The sequence below is a fragment of the Eretmochelys imbricata genome, chromosome 1, assembly GCF_965152235.1.
Source record: "Eretmochelys imbricata isolate rEreImb1 chromosome 1, rEreImb1.hap1, whole genome shotgun sequence".
Classification (NCBI taxonomy): domain Eukaryota; kingdom Metazoa; phylum Chordata; order Testudines; family Cheloniidae; genus Eretmochelys; species Eretmochelys imbricata.
Window position 1 is genome coordinate 312,267,489 of NC_135572.1, and position 14,545 is coordinate 312,282,033.

General features: G+C 42.0%; 1 protein-coding gene across 1 annotated transcript in view; it reads right to left on the reverse strand.

Annotated features, from left to right (window-relative positions):
• Positions 1-698: 698 nt before the first annotated feature.
• TFEC (transcription factor EC) overlaps positions 699-14,545 on the reverse strand; it is a 139,358-nt gene continuing 125,511 nt past the window's right edge. Inside the window, exons 7-8 of the mRNA XM_077807823.1 lie at positions 1,989-2,136; positions 699-1,079 (exon numbers count right to left, since the gene is read on the reverse strand). Coding sequence (XP_077663949.1) covers positions 699-1,079; positions 1,989-2,136 — 529 coding nt within the window. The remainder of the gene's footprint in view (positions 1,080-1,988; positions 2,137-14,545) is intronic.

The window sequence follows — 14,545 nt, forward strand, 5'->3', positions numbered from 1 at the left end:
TTTGAAAATAAATATAAAATATTGGATACTTTTCTAAATAGGAATAAAACAGAAATGATAAGGATTCTGAACACAACTTTATGGACTTTGTGGCTTCATTATAAAAAGAAGGAGATGCAGTTCATGAAGCATTGAATTTATGCGGACTTTACTCTGACAAGAGCCCTGTGCTCCCTTTTTTTTTGATGTTTGTAACCTCTCTATTGCAGGAACATCACATTCAAACATTTCCTCATTGTTGTGTTGCAATTGTTGTATATATTGAAATTTCTCCTTTTCATTTAAAAAGAAATTAACAAATATTTCTGACTAAAACATTGTTAAATTTGAGTGAACCGAGTGGTAGATTCCACAGACTTTTTGCAATGTGGGTCTTCATTTTTCTGGGAACCATTTTAATACTGCTGTGAGAATGTGAGGGGAAATGGCTAAAGCCTTCCCAGTGAACAAGGAAGGGTCTGTGCAAATGCTAGCTCTGAACAGATGTAGTCAATTCTGGGCAAAGAGATATGAATCCAGGTCCATCTTTCATCTTTCTGTGACATATGCAGTCACCTACATCCTAACCATGCAGCAGCTTATGTCCACAACAGTTCTCCACCTTCTTAGAACTGAGTACAAACATCACACTTAAATTCATAATACAATCTCTTAGCACCAACAAAAGATTATCAAAATTAATTATGCCCTTTCTAGTTTTAGAAATCATCTCCATCATCTGTGCTAAAGCTACTTCTTCTGCTGCTCTCTTTTGATGCAGCAGGTGATATTGAAGACAAGAGTGGATCTGTTCCAAATGGCGATATTGTGTCATCCAGTAAGATTTCTTCTAACCTTTGTTCTTCTTTTGAAGCAGCACTAAAAGACAAATCGGTGAAATGCGAGAGAGGATCAGAAAAGGCTGTGGATCCATCACAAAGGTCAGCACTTGGTCCATGTACCAGAACCAGTTGCTGAGAATAGTCTATGGAATTCTCCTCTGGATATGTCTGTTGCTTGATGACCTGGGCAGCTACATCCACAGCACTGAGTGAAGACATGAGTGGTAGCCCATGAGCACGAGCCTGTATTTCTAGTTCCTAAGGTTTCAAACAAAAAAGATTTAAATAATGATTTTGGAAGGGAACTTCATTTCTTTAGAACCACTGTAGGTAAGAAATATGCATACAGATTGTACGTGCACAGTAATTCTTAATCCACTTGTGGCAATATGTTTAAAAATACAATATATGGACAATCCATGATAAATAACAACAAACAACCTGGGCTGGTTTTCTTTTTAAATTCTCAGCCTGTAGCTAAGTGAACGCCCTACGGGAATATAAGAGAGATGACAATCCCCATAATACCATTACCTACAGTACTGAACCACTTAAAGGTGATGGAAAAATGCTGCAGATATTTCTACTTATTAATTATCCACAAAAATTCAAGGCTGCTATCTGGAGAGATAGCGGGTACCTTACCTGATTATATATTTCTTTAAGTCTTGCATTTCAAGCTATGGAGACCACATTCTGATACTTTATGTCACATGAGCAGATGATGTGTGACTTAATATAACATGGCACAATGTACCCCAAGGCAATGCAATGCCGTGGAAATTTTACAAAGAGGAAAAGAAAATATGGAGGAGGATTTAGTGTTCAATATAGTTTTAGGGAAACAAATGAATTTTTTTGCTGTAGTTATAATGTAGATATACTACATAAGGCAACATTTCTTCAAAATATTGTATTAGTTCTCTATAAATATGTTACCTTGCATAAGGCCTAATTATCAAAGGATTTTTCTAGAAATCTAAAGAACTTGCATAGCAATAAATACAGACTCGCAAAATTATGTAAAATTGTACCATTCCTGAAAAAGGCCAATCCACTTTTAATAAATGGCATTTAAGAGGAAAAAAATGATACAGATGAATTAAATTCGATGATGGATAAGTAGTGAGAAATCTTTGTAGTTCATAGTGACATTCTTATACAAACCTGAATTCGAAGTAGAAGTCTTCTGTTAGTCTGCTCTAATTTCTTCTGTCTGTGTTCTAATTCTCTAGCTCTCTGTTGTTCTTTTTGTAGCCACTTGATGTACTCCACTGATGCTTTTAAAATAGTTCCTTTGTTCCAGCGCATATCACTGCAGAATGTAGAGATAACCTTTTCACAATTGTGCATGTCAGCAGAATTCATAAGAACTTACAAAATCTTTTACATTAATATGAAATAATGATTTACATGACTATTATTCACTCTTAGATATTATTGCTTCTGAATGGAAATTTTAATAGAATAGTTAAGAAGCCCTTATATAGTAAAATTAATCCCAGAATGAAAATAAGTGTCAAAAGAAAGTAATAAAGTGACTTTTTGTGGGAGAGCTAAATGCAATATCATGATTCTACCATTACAGTTTTTATATTTTTAGTGAAAATTGCTTTTATTATTAACTCTAAGATTAAAATCTCTGTGCAGTATTTCTGCATTAATGAACTAGGAAATATACATTACTTAGGACTTAAGCCTAAATTTTTAAAGATCATTTCAAATATACTACTCCTTTTACCTGACTTTCTAATGAGGTAGCTTTTATGCTTGTCGGGAAAAAATTGTCTGGGCTGAATGCTGGTCCTCATTGATGGTGAAGCAGACAAATTATAGTTTAGCAATCACATGGAGTGTAATATGACAAAACTTTCTCACTCAAACCCTTTGACCACACTTGAATCAATATATAGCTGGTTAAAGCAGCACAAATAAAAATACATCCCAAATACTTCTTCTCCAAGGATCAGACTGTCTCTGGCACTGATCAAACAAAGATCTTAAGCACATGCTTAATTGTAAGCACACAAGTAGTCCCATTAAAGTCAATGTGCTTGAAGTTAACATTGCACTCAAGGACTTTGTGGATCTGTGGCCTTGAAACAAAATGGATTTTATGAAGCATGCAGATTTTTGATATAGTTCTAAATCTTATAATACAGGTATGGGTACAGCCTGCATGACAGATACAGATTGCAAGATTTTAGCAAATCCATGTCACCAATTTCAAAGACAGAATGCCTGTAGGAGTCCACACAGAGGAAAGAACTCACATGGCCCCGGGTCCTGTATATATAATAGCTGATTGTGACAGATATGATAATTTCCTGCAATATTCTGGACAAACCTTATTGAATTAAGTTTTAGGAGCTCATTGTATGAAATATGCAAATTATTGCATATTATTGTGGGATTGTATGTAACATTTCTAGTAGGGAAACATGGCTAATGTAAACCCTGGGAAGTATTATGAGCTTCTAAGGACTATTTGAAACAATGGACCAGACAAGTATGAACTTTTAAAGTTAAGTGGGTCTCCCACAAAATCTCTAGGGGTGGTGTATACTAATATACCTCTGGTTATGTAAGAACTCAGCCTTTTGAAGCATTGCCACGTTCCTGAGGAGGGACCTTTGTCTGCTGATCGCCTGTTACATGAGGACAAGATGATACTGCCAAGAATGACCTCGAGCAGATCACTGAAGACTACGTGGCTCTGAAAAGAAGGATAAAGGAGTTTGAGGCGCAAGTGGTGTTCTCGTCCATCCTCCCCGTGGAAGAAAAAGGCCCGGGTAGAGACCGTTGAATCGTGGAAGTCAATGAATGGCTACGCAGGTGGTGTCGGAGAGAAGGCTCTGGATTCTTTGACCATGGGAGGTGTTCCAAGAAGGAGAAGTGCTAGGCAGAGATGGACTCCACCTAACGAAAAGAGGAAGAGCATCTTCGCAAGCAGGCTGGCTAACCTAGTGAGGAGGGCTTTAAACTAGGTTCACCGGGGAAGGAGACCAAAGCCCTGAGGTAAGTGGGGAAGTGCGATACCGGGAGGAAGCACGAGCAGGAGAGCACGAGAGGGGAGGGCTCCTGCCTCATACTGAGAAAGAGGGACGATCAGCGAGTTATCTCAAGTGCCTATACACAAATGCAAGAAGCCTGGGAAACAAGCAGGGAGAACTGGAAGTCCTGGCACAGTCAAGGAATTATGATGTGATTGGAATAACAGAAACTTGGTGGGATAACTCACATGACTGGAGTACTGTCATGGATGGATATAAACTGTTCAGGAAGGACAGGCAGGGCAGAAAAGGTGGGGGAGTTGCACTGTATGTAAGAGAGCAGTATGACTGCTCAGAGCTCCAGTATGAAATTGCAGAAAAACCTGAGAATCTCTGGATTAAGTTTAGAAATGTGAGCAACAAAGGTGATGTCGTGGTGGGAGTCTGCTATAGACCACCGGACCAGGGGGATGAGGTGGATGAGGCTTTCTTCCGGCAACCAATGGAAGTTACTAGATCGCAGGCCCTGATTCTCATGGGAGACTTCAATCACCCTGATATCTGTTGGGAGAGCAATACAGCGGTGCACAGATAATCCACAAAGTTTCTGGAAAATGTAGGGGACAATTTCCTGGTGCAAGTGCTGGAGGAACCAACTAGGGGCAGAGCTCTTCTTGACCTGATGCTCACAAACCGGGAAGAATTAGTCGGGGAAGCAAAAGTGGATGGGAACCTGGGAGGCAGTTACCATGCGATGGTCGAGTTCAGGATCCTGACACAAGGAAGGAAGGAGAACAGCAAAATATGGACCCTGGCCTTCAGAAAAGCAGACTGACTACCTTAGGGAACTGATGGGCAGGATCCCCTGGGAGAATAACATGAGGGGGAAAGGAGTCCAGGAGAGCTTACTGTATTTTAAAGAATCCTTATTGAGATTACAGGAACAAACCATCCCGATGTGTAGAAAGAATAGTAAATATGGCAGGTGACCAGCTTGGCTTAACAGTGAAATCCTTGCTGATCTTAAAACACAAAAAAGAAGCTTACAAGAAGTGGAAGATTGCACAAATGACCAGGGAGGAGTATAAATGTATTCCTCAGGCATGCAGGAGTGAAATCAGAAAGGCCAAATGACACTTGGAGTTGCAGCTAGCAAGAGATGTTAAGAGTAACAAGAAGGGTTTCTTCAGGTATGTTAGCAACAAGAAGAAAGTCAAGGAAAGTGTGGGCCCCTTACTGAATGAGGGAGGCAACCTAATGACAGAGGATGTGGAAAAACCTAATGTACTCAATGCTTTTTTTGCCTCTGTCTTCACGAATAAGGTCAACTCCCAGACTACGGCACTGGGCAGCACAGCATGGGGAGGAAGTGACCAGCCCTTTATGGAGAAAGAAGTGGTTTGGGACTATTTAGAAAAGCTGGACAAGAACAAGTCCATGGGGCCAGATGTGCTGCATCCAAGAGTGCTAAAGAAGTTGGCGGATGTGATTGTAGAGCCATTGGCCATTATCTTTGAAAAGTCATGGCGATTGGGGGTGGTCCCGGACGACTGGAAAAAGGCTAATGTAGTGCCCATCTTTAAAAAAGGGAAGGAGGAGGATCCGGGGAACTACAGGTCAGTCAGCCTCACCTCAGTCCCTGGAAAAATCATGGAGCAGGTCCTCAAGGAATCAATTCTGAAGCACAAGGACAAGTGCAGTGTCCTGCACTTAGGACGGAAGAATCCCATGCACTGCTACCAGACTAGGGACCGAATGGCTAGGCAGCAGTTCTGCAGAAAAGGACCTAGGGATTACAGTGGACTAGAAGCTGGATATGAGTCAACAGTGTTCCTTTGTTGCCAAGAAGGCTCATGGCATTTTGGGAGGTATAAGTAGGAGCATTGCCAGCAGATCGAGGGACGTGATCGTTCCCCTCTATTTGACATTGATGAGGCCTCATCTGGAGTACTGTGTCCAGTTTTGGGCCCCACACTACAAGAAGGATGTGAAAAAATTGGAAAGCATCCAGTGGAGGGCAACAAAAATGATTAAGGGACTGGAACACATGACTTATAAGGAGAGGTTGAGGGAATTGGGATTGTTTTGTCTGCGGAAGAGAAGAATGAGGTGGGATTTGATAGCTGCTTTCAACTACCTGAAAGGGGGTTCCAAAAAGGATGGATCTAGACTGTTCTCAGTGGTATCAGATGACAGAATGAGGAGTAATGGTCTCAAGTTGCAGTGGGGGAGGTTTAGGTTGGATATTAGGAAATACTTTTTCACTAGGAGGGTGGTGAAGCACTGGAATGGGTTACCTAGGGAGGTGGTGGAATCTTTCTTAGGGGTTTTTAAGGTCAGGCTTGACAAAGCCCTGGCTGGGATGATTTAGTTGGGGATTGGTCCTGCTTTGAGCAGGGGGTTGGACTAGATGACCTCCGGAGGTCCCTTCCAACCCTGATATTCTATGATTCTAAGATCAGAGGCCCATCCTGTATACAGGAGTGGCTCATACATTCATGAGTATGTTCATTCTGAGCCAAGGTGGTTATGAACTTGTAACCTTAGAGAAAACACCCTTGGTGGGGTTTGAAGGACTGGAGCCCTTGCTGGAGTTGCAGTGAGCTCTGATAAGCATGTGTGTAGGTTTCTTTATCGTTTAAATATATTTTCTCTATAATGTTTTCACCTTAAGAATAAATGGCTTGATTAGGAAAAGGTGTATGGTACCTTATAACTATGTGCAATTACGCTGATTATAGCCTATGAGGAGAAAAGCAAAGCAGGCCTATTCAGGCAGTCTGACTTGCTGGGGAATTCATAGAGCAGGCAAGGAACTTTGCCACCTGCAAATACCCTGGTCAGGAGGGAGTGAGACGCATGTCTCTTCCCAAGAAACATGACAGCCGGGGAGTCACAAGCCTGAGAGTGGGTGCCCTTGGTGGACCACACAGGGGCAGTACTAGTTCAGTTGCCATGAACTGTGACACTGATTGGATGTAGTCAATTGGGATCTGGAGGTGGGGTAAGAGGTAACCCATATAGGCTGCTTTGCAGGATCAGGGCCATTAATGTATACTCATATATGCTCTGTAAATGGTGAAAATGAAATACAAATTTTAAAACAAATCAATCATAGAATAGCAGGGTTGGAAGGGACCTCTGAAGGTCATCTAGTCCAACCCCCTGCTCAAAGCAGTACCAATCCCCAATTTTTGCCTCAGCTCCCTAAATGGCCCCCTCAAGGATTGAGCTCACAATGCTGGGTTTAGCAGGCCAATGCTCAAACCACTGAGCTATCCCTCCCCCAAAATAATCAGTTCCCATTGCTTTTTGGACTGTAGGCACCAAAAGAGCACAGAAAGAGACTTCTTTTGACTATTTCAGAGACAGCCTTGGAAAACTGTACTCACCCACTAACCTGTGGTGACGAAAATATCATTAATATTTTCTCTATTTTCAAGGAAACGAGTGAGTGACTAGATCTTGTGCCTGATTTGGTAAATTTTCATGGCAATTTTGCAAAGTGAGACTGAAATAAGAATACTTATAGCATATTCTTCAGAGAAACACATCCAAAATGGGTTTTTGCCAATCCTCCGATCCACATAAGGTCAGCCTGTCCTATCAAGGAGCCAGAACAGTACCATGAGAATTATGTGTCCACTCACAACCAACTGGCTCAGCTTGAAAATAAAGAATATAATGCTGCAAAATTAGGTGCCAAGATACTTCAATGTTCAACAAATTAGAAATTCTTAAGATAGCATCATCCTCACAGTGGAAAAATAATTCATACAAAACTGTCAAGATTTTTTGCAACAGTTTCACACAAGTGTTGTTATTCAAAAACACGCAAATTTTGACAAAAAAGTTTTTTCAATGTATAGTCCTCCTAGACATAAGAATAAACCATGTGTTATAGACTATACTTTGAACTCACTAATCAACAACTGGAAATCTTTTTTTTTTTAACAGAATAACGTTAGTTACCTTAATATAATGTTCTGAATATTATTTACATTTCCTAATTGTGCTGGCTGGACATTTCTACTGATATAATGGTGCTATTTTTATCTCTTTCTTTAAGTTAGATCTTCACTAAGAGTCTAATTGCTACATTCAGATTTACAATGGAAATAGTCAACTGCTACATGGCTCACAAGCGTTAAGGCACAAATGCTAGACAGGTGACGTTAACTAGATAAGGTGACATTAACAAATTTGAGGGGCTTGCCCACTAATGTGAACTCTGATGAAAAGCTTGTAGCCCTTCTGATATCACGTTACTAAAGAATTTTGAATCCTTGGTTTTAAGTCTGGAAGTTCTGGACTGAATGACATCAGTCACACTTTCTTAAGTGTGATATCCAATAAGCGTATTGTTCAATACCTGATAGGAGAAATTTTGTACTAACTAATTGGCATATATATGGTGGGATGTCTTACAAAATAAGAGTATTATAGCTAATCCTTCCAGTGCATGAAAGAGAGACAGAAGTTCCCTCATACACTAGGACTGATGCAGGGAGGGGAAAGGCATGCAACAGCAAAGGATTGGTTGGGGATCAGCTGATGTATGGCAGTACCATCCATAGGCCCTTTGCTCCATCCATACTTATTTATGTCATCAACAGAGGAGAGCTGATGAAAGAGCTTCTGTGCTGGCTCTAATTAACAGAGGTTCCCCTTCTACTAGTGTGATTTTCCTGGGACAGCTATGCCCACTTTAGCACCACCTTCTGCTGGCAGTGCAGCATAACAGGTTGCATAACAATTACCTCACAGGTTGCTTAACAATTACCTGCAGTATGCCTAGCTCTAGTTAGTAATTGGCCCTCACTTCCTTGAGAGCTGAGTTCATCAACATTAAGACAAAAAATCATGGAATCTGAAAAATATTGTCACTTAAGAAAAAAATAAAACAACATCAGAATAATTTAGCAATTCCCATAACATTTTCCTGTTCTTTAAACTTTGAAATTCTAAGCTGAAATGCAGTTAAAGTTAAGTGAAAAGTGACTGCAAGTGTCATTGTGGAATTCTGTGTTTGTCTCCCAGTGATTTCTATATCAGCCTTGCTCAGTTTACAGAGAGAATTATGATTTTCTAGCTACCAGTGCTGCAAACTCATCTGAGAATCTGCAAAGTCACGCAGTTGATGTTAGTTGTTATTTATTTTATTTGCAAATAATATTTTAAAACAATATTTAAAAATGGCTACATTTTAAATAATTGGAACCCCATCAAATTGTGCATATAACTAGCCTGTAGACCTTCAGGGAGTTATTATTTGTTATTCTTGTCCTCTTTCCCCATTCTTTTCTATTCCTTGTCATACTCATGTAATGTCTTAAATTAGGCCCAAGTCTTGTAAATACTTACATATATAACTCAAGACACAAGAGCAGGTCACTTAAGCGCTTACAGGATTACGACCTTAGACTGTAAACTCTTCACAATAAGGACTGTGTCCAGGGCCATCCCTAGCCCTAATGGCACCCCAGGTGAAGAGCATCTTCAGTGCTCCCCTTCCATTTATTAAACTTTTGAATACCTTATTTTTTATTGCATATGTAATATGTAGCCCATTTCACAATTTGGATGCACCATTTGTATGCATGGTTTTCCCTGTCATATAAAATGATAAATTTGCATGCTAGGATCTGTAAATCTGTATTTATTCATGTCATATATAAGCAAATAAAAAACTAGTTTCCTCTAAGCTTATAGAAATTTTTTATAGAATAGCTGAAATGTACTAACATCAAGAAATTGAACTATGCACGAACAATGAGTGGACCAGTATTAAATAGTATTACAGTAGGTGACAGCTTTAGAAGATTAACCCAAGTCCTTTAGTTCAAAAGGTCGCTTTTCTTGCCTTTGCCCACACAAACTGAAGCACAGCATCAGAGAGATCCAAATAGTGGCCAATGGAATTTTCAAGTGATAAAATAGCAAACAATGTCAATCTCTTGTTGACCATCATCGATCGAAGATATGTTTTAATGAGCCTGAGCTTTGAAAAGCTGTGCTCATCACTCATGGCTGTGACAGGCAGCATGAGCAGAATCCTCAAAGCTATCCACACAGTAGGAAAAGTGTCCTTCAGCTCTGCATCATGAAGGAATTGGAGAACTTGGAGTGGAGAGTGCTTCCCATGTGGCAAAATGTAACAGAAGTTGTCTAGTTCGACGTATAGGTCTTTATCATTGACATCCAAACATTTCCTATGCGTCAGCATCCAGTGAAGGTCAGTACAGTTGTTCAAGAGTGTTTTCCTGTCCACCAGCAGCTTACTAAGGTCATAAAAAACCACCCAGGTCTTTTCATGGTGCTTCATTTGTCCGAACCTTTCTTCGATGGACATTCAAGCAGTGTCAACGAGTGAGCAAAAAAACTCCCTCTTGATTTTTCTCCTTGGCTTCCCATCACCTCATCTCTTCTCTTGTAGCCAAGCTGTCTCTTCTTCCAATGAATACGAGTTTCTCTGAAGATTCAACTCCTAAGTTTTCTGCCATTTCTTTGGCAGCAGTGATAGAATCTTCAAATCCATTGTCTCTGTAGGCCACAACAAAATCAAGGCAGCTTCTCATCAAAGTAGTAGCAGTCGCAATGTCCATTGACTGAGTTTGTAATACCTTGCTTACAATGTTTACTTAGAACAGGAGATCATGCCAAACCACAACTGAGACCAGAAATTTGAAGTCAGTTTCTAGTTTGCTAGGCTATGAATCTTGTGTCGGATTCCGGCCTCAGTTTTACTTGACTGTGCCAATTCCATCAAGGCGTCGTAAACCTCAGTCACTTGGTACCTCACTGGCCTTACGCTCCCAGTGAGTGTCACTTAATGGCTTCACATCAGATTTGTAACACTGTCCATGAGGATTTTCCTCCTGATAGTTGATGCTGAAAACAGGACGTATATCCTTTGCTGTAATCTGAAGATACTGAATCTAAAGATGATGACACTGCATCTGACACAACTAGGGTGAGGGAATGGCATCCAAAAGGCATGAAGGAAGCTCTTGGATTCAGCGCAAGGGTCCTTGCCTGGACAACCCTGTTTCTTCCTTTCATTTTAGAACCATTGTCGTAACCTTGGCTGCAGCAGTCCTGAAGCTTTATTTTACTCTCATTCATAGATTCATAGATATTAAGGTCAGAAGGGACCATTATGATCATCCAGTCTGACCTCCTGCACAATGCAGGCCACAGAATCTCACCCACCCACTCCTGCGATAAACCTCTCACCTATGGCTGAGCTACTGAAGTCCTCAAATCATGGTTTAAAGACTTCAAGGTGCAGAGAATCCTCCAGCAAGTGACCTGTGTCCCATGCTACAGAGGAAGGCAAAAAACCCCCAGGGCCTCTTCCAATCTGCCATTCAAAATGTTCATAAACAGTTCTGTTAGGCTTTTTCCAGTAGAGTCGTCCACAGACTGGAAACAGATAAAGTGTTCTTTTACTTGGATACAGCCATCCTCACTGTCAACAAAGCTTACTATAAATGACATCTTTTCACTGTGACTAATGTCAGGAGTGCAGTTCATTATTATGGTGTAGTACTTTGCTTTGCTGAGCCACATCAATATGTTATCAAGCACCTTCCTTGCCATAAGGTCAGTCAATTCATTTTGAATTGTTTTGTTGCAGTAATGGTCCATATCTTCTTTACAAACTACTTGACGTAGGTGCTCACGCATGACATTGTCGTATTTCCAAGGAGCTCTACCAAACTGACAAAATTACCATTATGTTAAGTGAACAACTTACCTGATGAGCCCTGGAAAGCCAAACTATTAGTCACTATTTCACTGTTCAAATCATAAAACACAAGTACACTTTCACAATTACACAATAAAACAAGGTTCCCAATATTGCAGGTGGGATTTCACTTCAGTTTGTTCTTATATCTCACTGATTGACTGGCAACATCCTGCCCCTTATATATCCTTGAGTGCATGGCTAACAACATTCTAGGAGGTTTGAGGAAAATGTTGTTCTCAGAAAGTCTGGAAGGTTCCATGAGATTCTACAAAGATCCAGAACGTTCTAGGAGGTTAGTGAAACATGAATCCACATACGGAATACCTGAAACATTTACTTCCAACATTCTAATTTTCCCTTTTGTCGCTAACAACAAAAACAGCACCCCAAGCCCAGCGTCTCCCAAGCCCAGCACCCCAGACAGTTGCCTGGGTCACCTGCTCCTTAATCTGGCCCTGACTGTCTCTTCCTATGTTTTAGCCCATCACAGTGAAACCTCAGTACTGCCCATGGCATCTGTGTGCTACTGTAACAATAATCTTACCCCAGACTATTATATTATATGTAGGGTTAAGATTTTGTCACTTTTACTTTTTAGTAAAAGTTAGGCACAGGTTATGGGCAATAAACAAAAATTCACAGAAGCCCGTGACCTGTCCCTGACTTTTACTAAAAAGAATGGTAACAAAATAGGGCTGACGGGGATGAGAACCCGAGCCCTGCTGCTGGAGGAGAGGAGGGGCAGGGGTCCAGACCTGCCACTGCTGCGGCTCACAGCTCTGGGATCAGAAATATTCTTTCCATTTCTTCTTCAGTTTCACTGGAGATACCATGAGAAAGATAGTTATTATTTTGGTACTTCCAGGTTCCATCTGGAGCCTGGTTTAACCAATCAGAACTGGAACTTGGAAGTGCTGAGACACATGAAAAGGAAAATGGAAAAAAATACATATATTTAAATGCACTGGTTTTGAATTTTCAGCAAAATATCAGTGTTTGGTTGTGGTTTTCTCCCAGTTTTATTTTTAAATGATTTTACTTGCCTGTTAATAGTTTTGCATTTTGAAAGTACCTATCACTTGGATATCTAAGCCCTTAAAATTAAACTAAAAAGACAAAGTATTTTGTAACTTAATAGAGACAATATTCCCACCTCAAGTTTTCTCCCACTGAAAAAGCAAGTTCAAAACATCTATTCAGTTAAGCAATGTAATCCATGCCCCTAAGCATAAAATTAAACGAAAAAGAAGAAAAGGGATTTCGATGCAGTCAGGAGTGAGTCCCCTGTGAAGTTCAACTGGATCAAAACAAGTTCAGCAAAGACACAAGAAAATAAAAGTGAGATACAAACACTTCTAAGAAGCAAAATCTGCCTTGTAAATGTCGATCATAGAAACATAGAAATGTAGGGCTGGAAGGGACCTCCAGAGGTGATCTAGTCCAGCCCCCTGCGCTGACTCAGGACCAAGTAAACCTAGATCATCCCCGAAGGTGCTTGTCTAACCCGGGGTGGGCAAACTTTTTGGTCCGAGGGCCACATCAGGGTTGTGAAACTGTAGGGAGGACTGGGTAGGGAAGGTGCCTCCCAAAGAGCCTGGCCCGTGCCCCCTATCCGCTCCCTCCCACTTCCCGCCCCCTAATTGCCCCCCTCAGAACTCCCAACCCATCCAATCCCCCCTGCTCCTTGTCCCCTGACCACCCCCTCCTGGGACCCCCTACCCCTAACCACCTCCCCAGGACCCCACACCCTATCCAACCCCCCCTGCTCCCTGTCCCCTGATTGCCCCGCCCCCTATCCATACCCCCACCCTCTGTCAGGCCCCCCAGGACTCCCATGACTATCCCAACCCCCCCTGCTCCCTGTCCCCTGACTGCCCCCTGGGACCCCTGTCCCCAACTGCTCCCCCAGGACCCCATCCCCTATCCAACCCCCCCCCCCCGCTCCCTGTCCCCCCGATCTCCCGGGACCCCACCCCATCCAACCCCCCCCCCCCGTTCCCTGTCTCCTGATCGCCCCACCCCCCCGAACTTCCACCCCATCCAACCGCCCCCTGTCCTCTGACTTCCCCCCAGGGTCTCCTACCCCTTATCGAATACTCCCTCCCCCCTTACCCTTATCATGCCGCTCAGAGTGGCAGGACAGGCTTATTTGAAAGCCTGGGAGGTAGGCGGGCACAAGCCATGCCGCCCGCACGGCAGCGTTACTGCACGGGAGGGGGGACAGCGGGGTAGGGGCTGGGGGCGAGCCTCCCCAGCTGGGAGCGCAGGGGCCGGGCAGGACGGTCCCACGGGCTGGATGTGGCCCACAGGCCGTAGTTTGCCCACCCCTGGCATAACCTATTCTTAAAAATCTTCAGTGATGAAGATCCCACAACCTGCCTTGGAAGCCTATTCCAGTGCTTAGCTATCCTTACAGTTCGAAAGATTTTCCTAATGTCTAACCTAAATGTCCCTTGCTGCAGATTAAGCCCATTACTTCTTGTCCTACCTTCAGTGACATAAAGAACAATTGATCACAGTCCTCTTAATAGCAGCCCTTAACATAGTTGAAGACTGGCCCCCCTCAGTCTTCTTTTCTCAAGACTAAAATATGCCCAGATTTTTTAACTTTTCCTCAGAGGTCAGGTTTGCTAAACCTTTCATCATTTTTGTTCTTGTCCTTTGGACTCTCCAATTTGTCCACATCTTTACTAAAGCCTGGTGCCCAGAACTGACACAGTACTCCAACTGAAACCTCACCAGTGCTGATTAGAGTGGGACAATTACCTTCCATGTCTTACATATGACGCTGCTGTTAAGACACCCCAGAATATTAGCCTTTTTTGCAACTGTATCACACTGTTGGCTCATCTTCAATTTGTGATCCTCTGTAACCCCACAGATCCTTTCAACGGTACTACCACGGAGCCCTGTTATTCCCAATTTTGTAGCTATGCCTCTGATTTTTCCCTTTCTAAGTGTAGTATTTTGCACTTGTC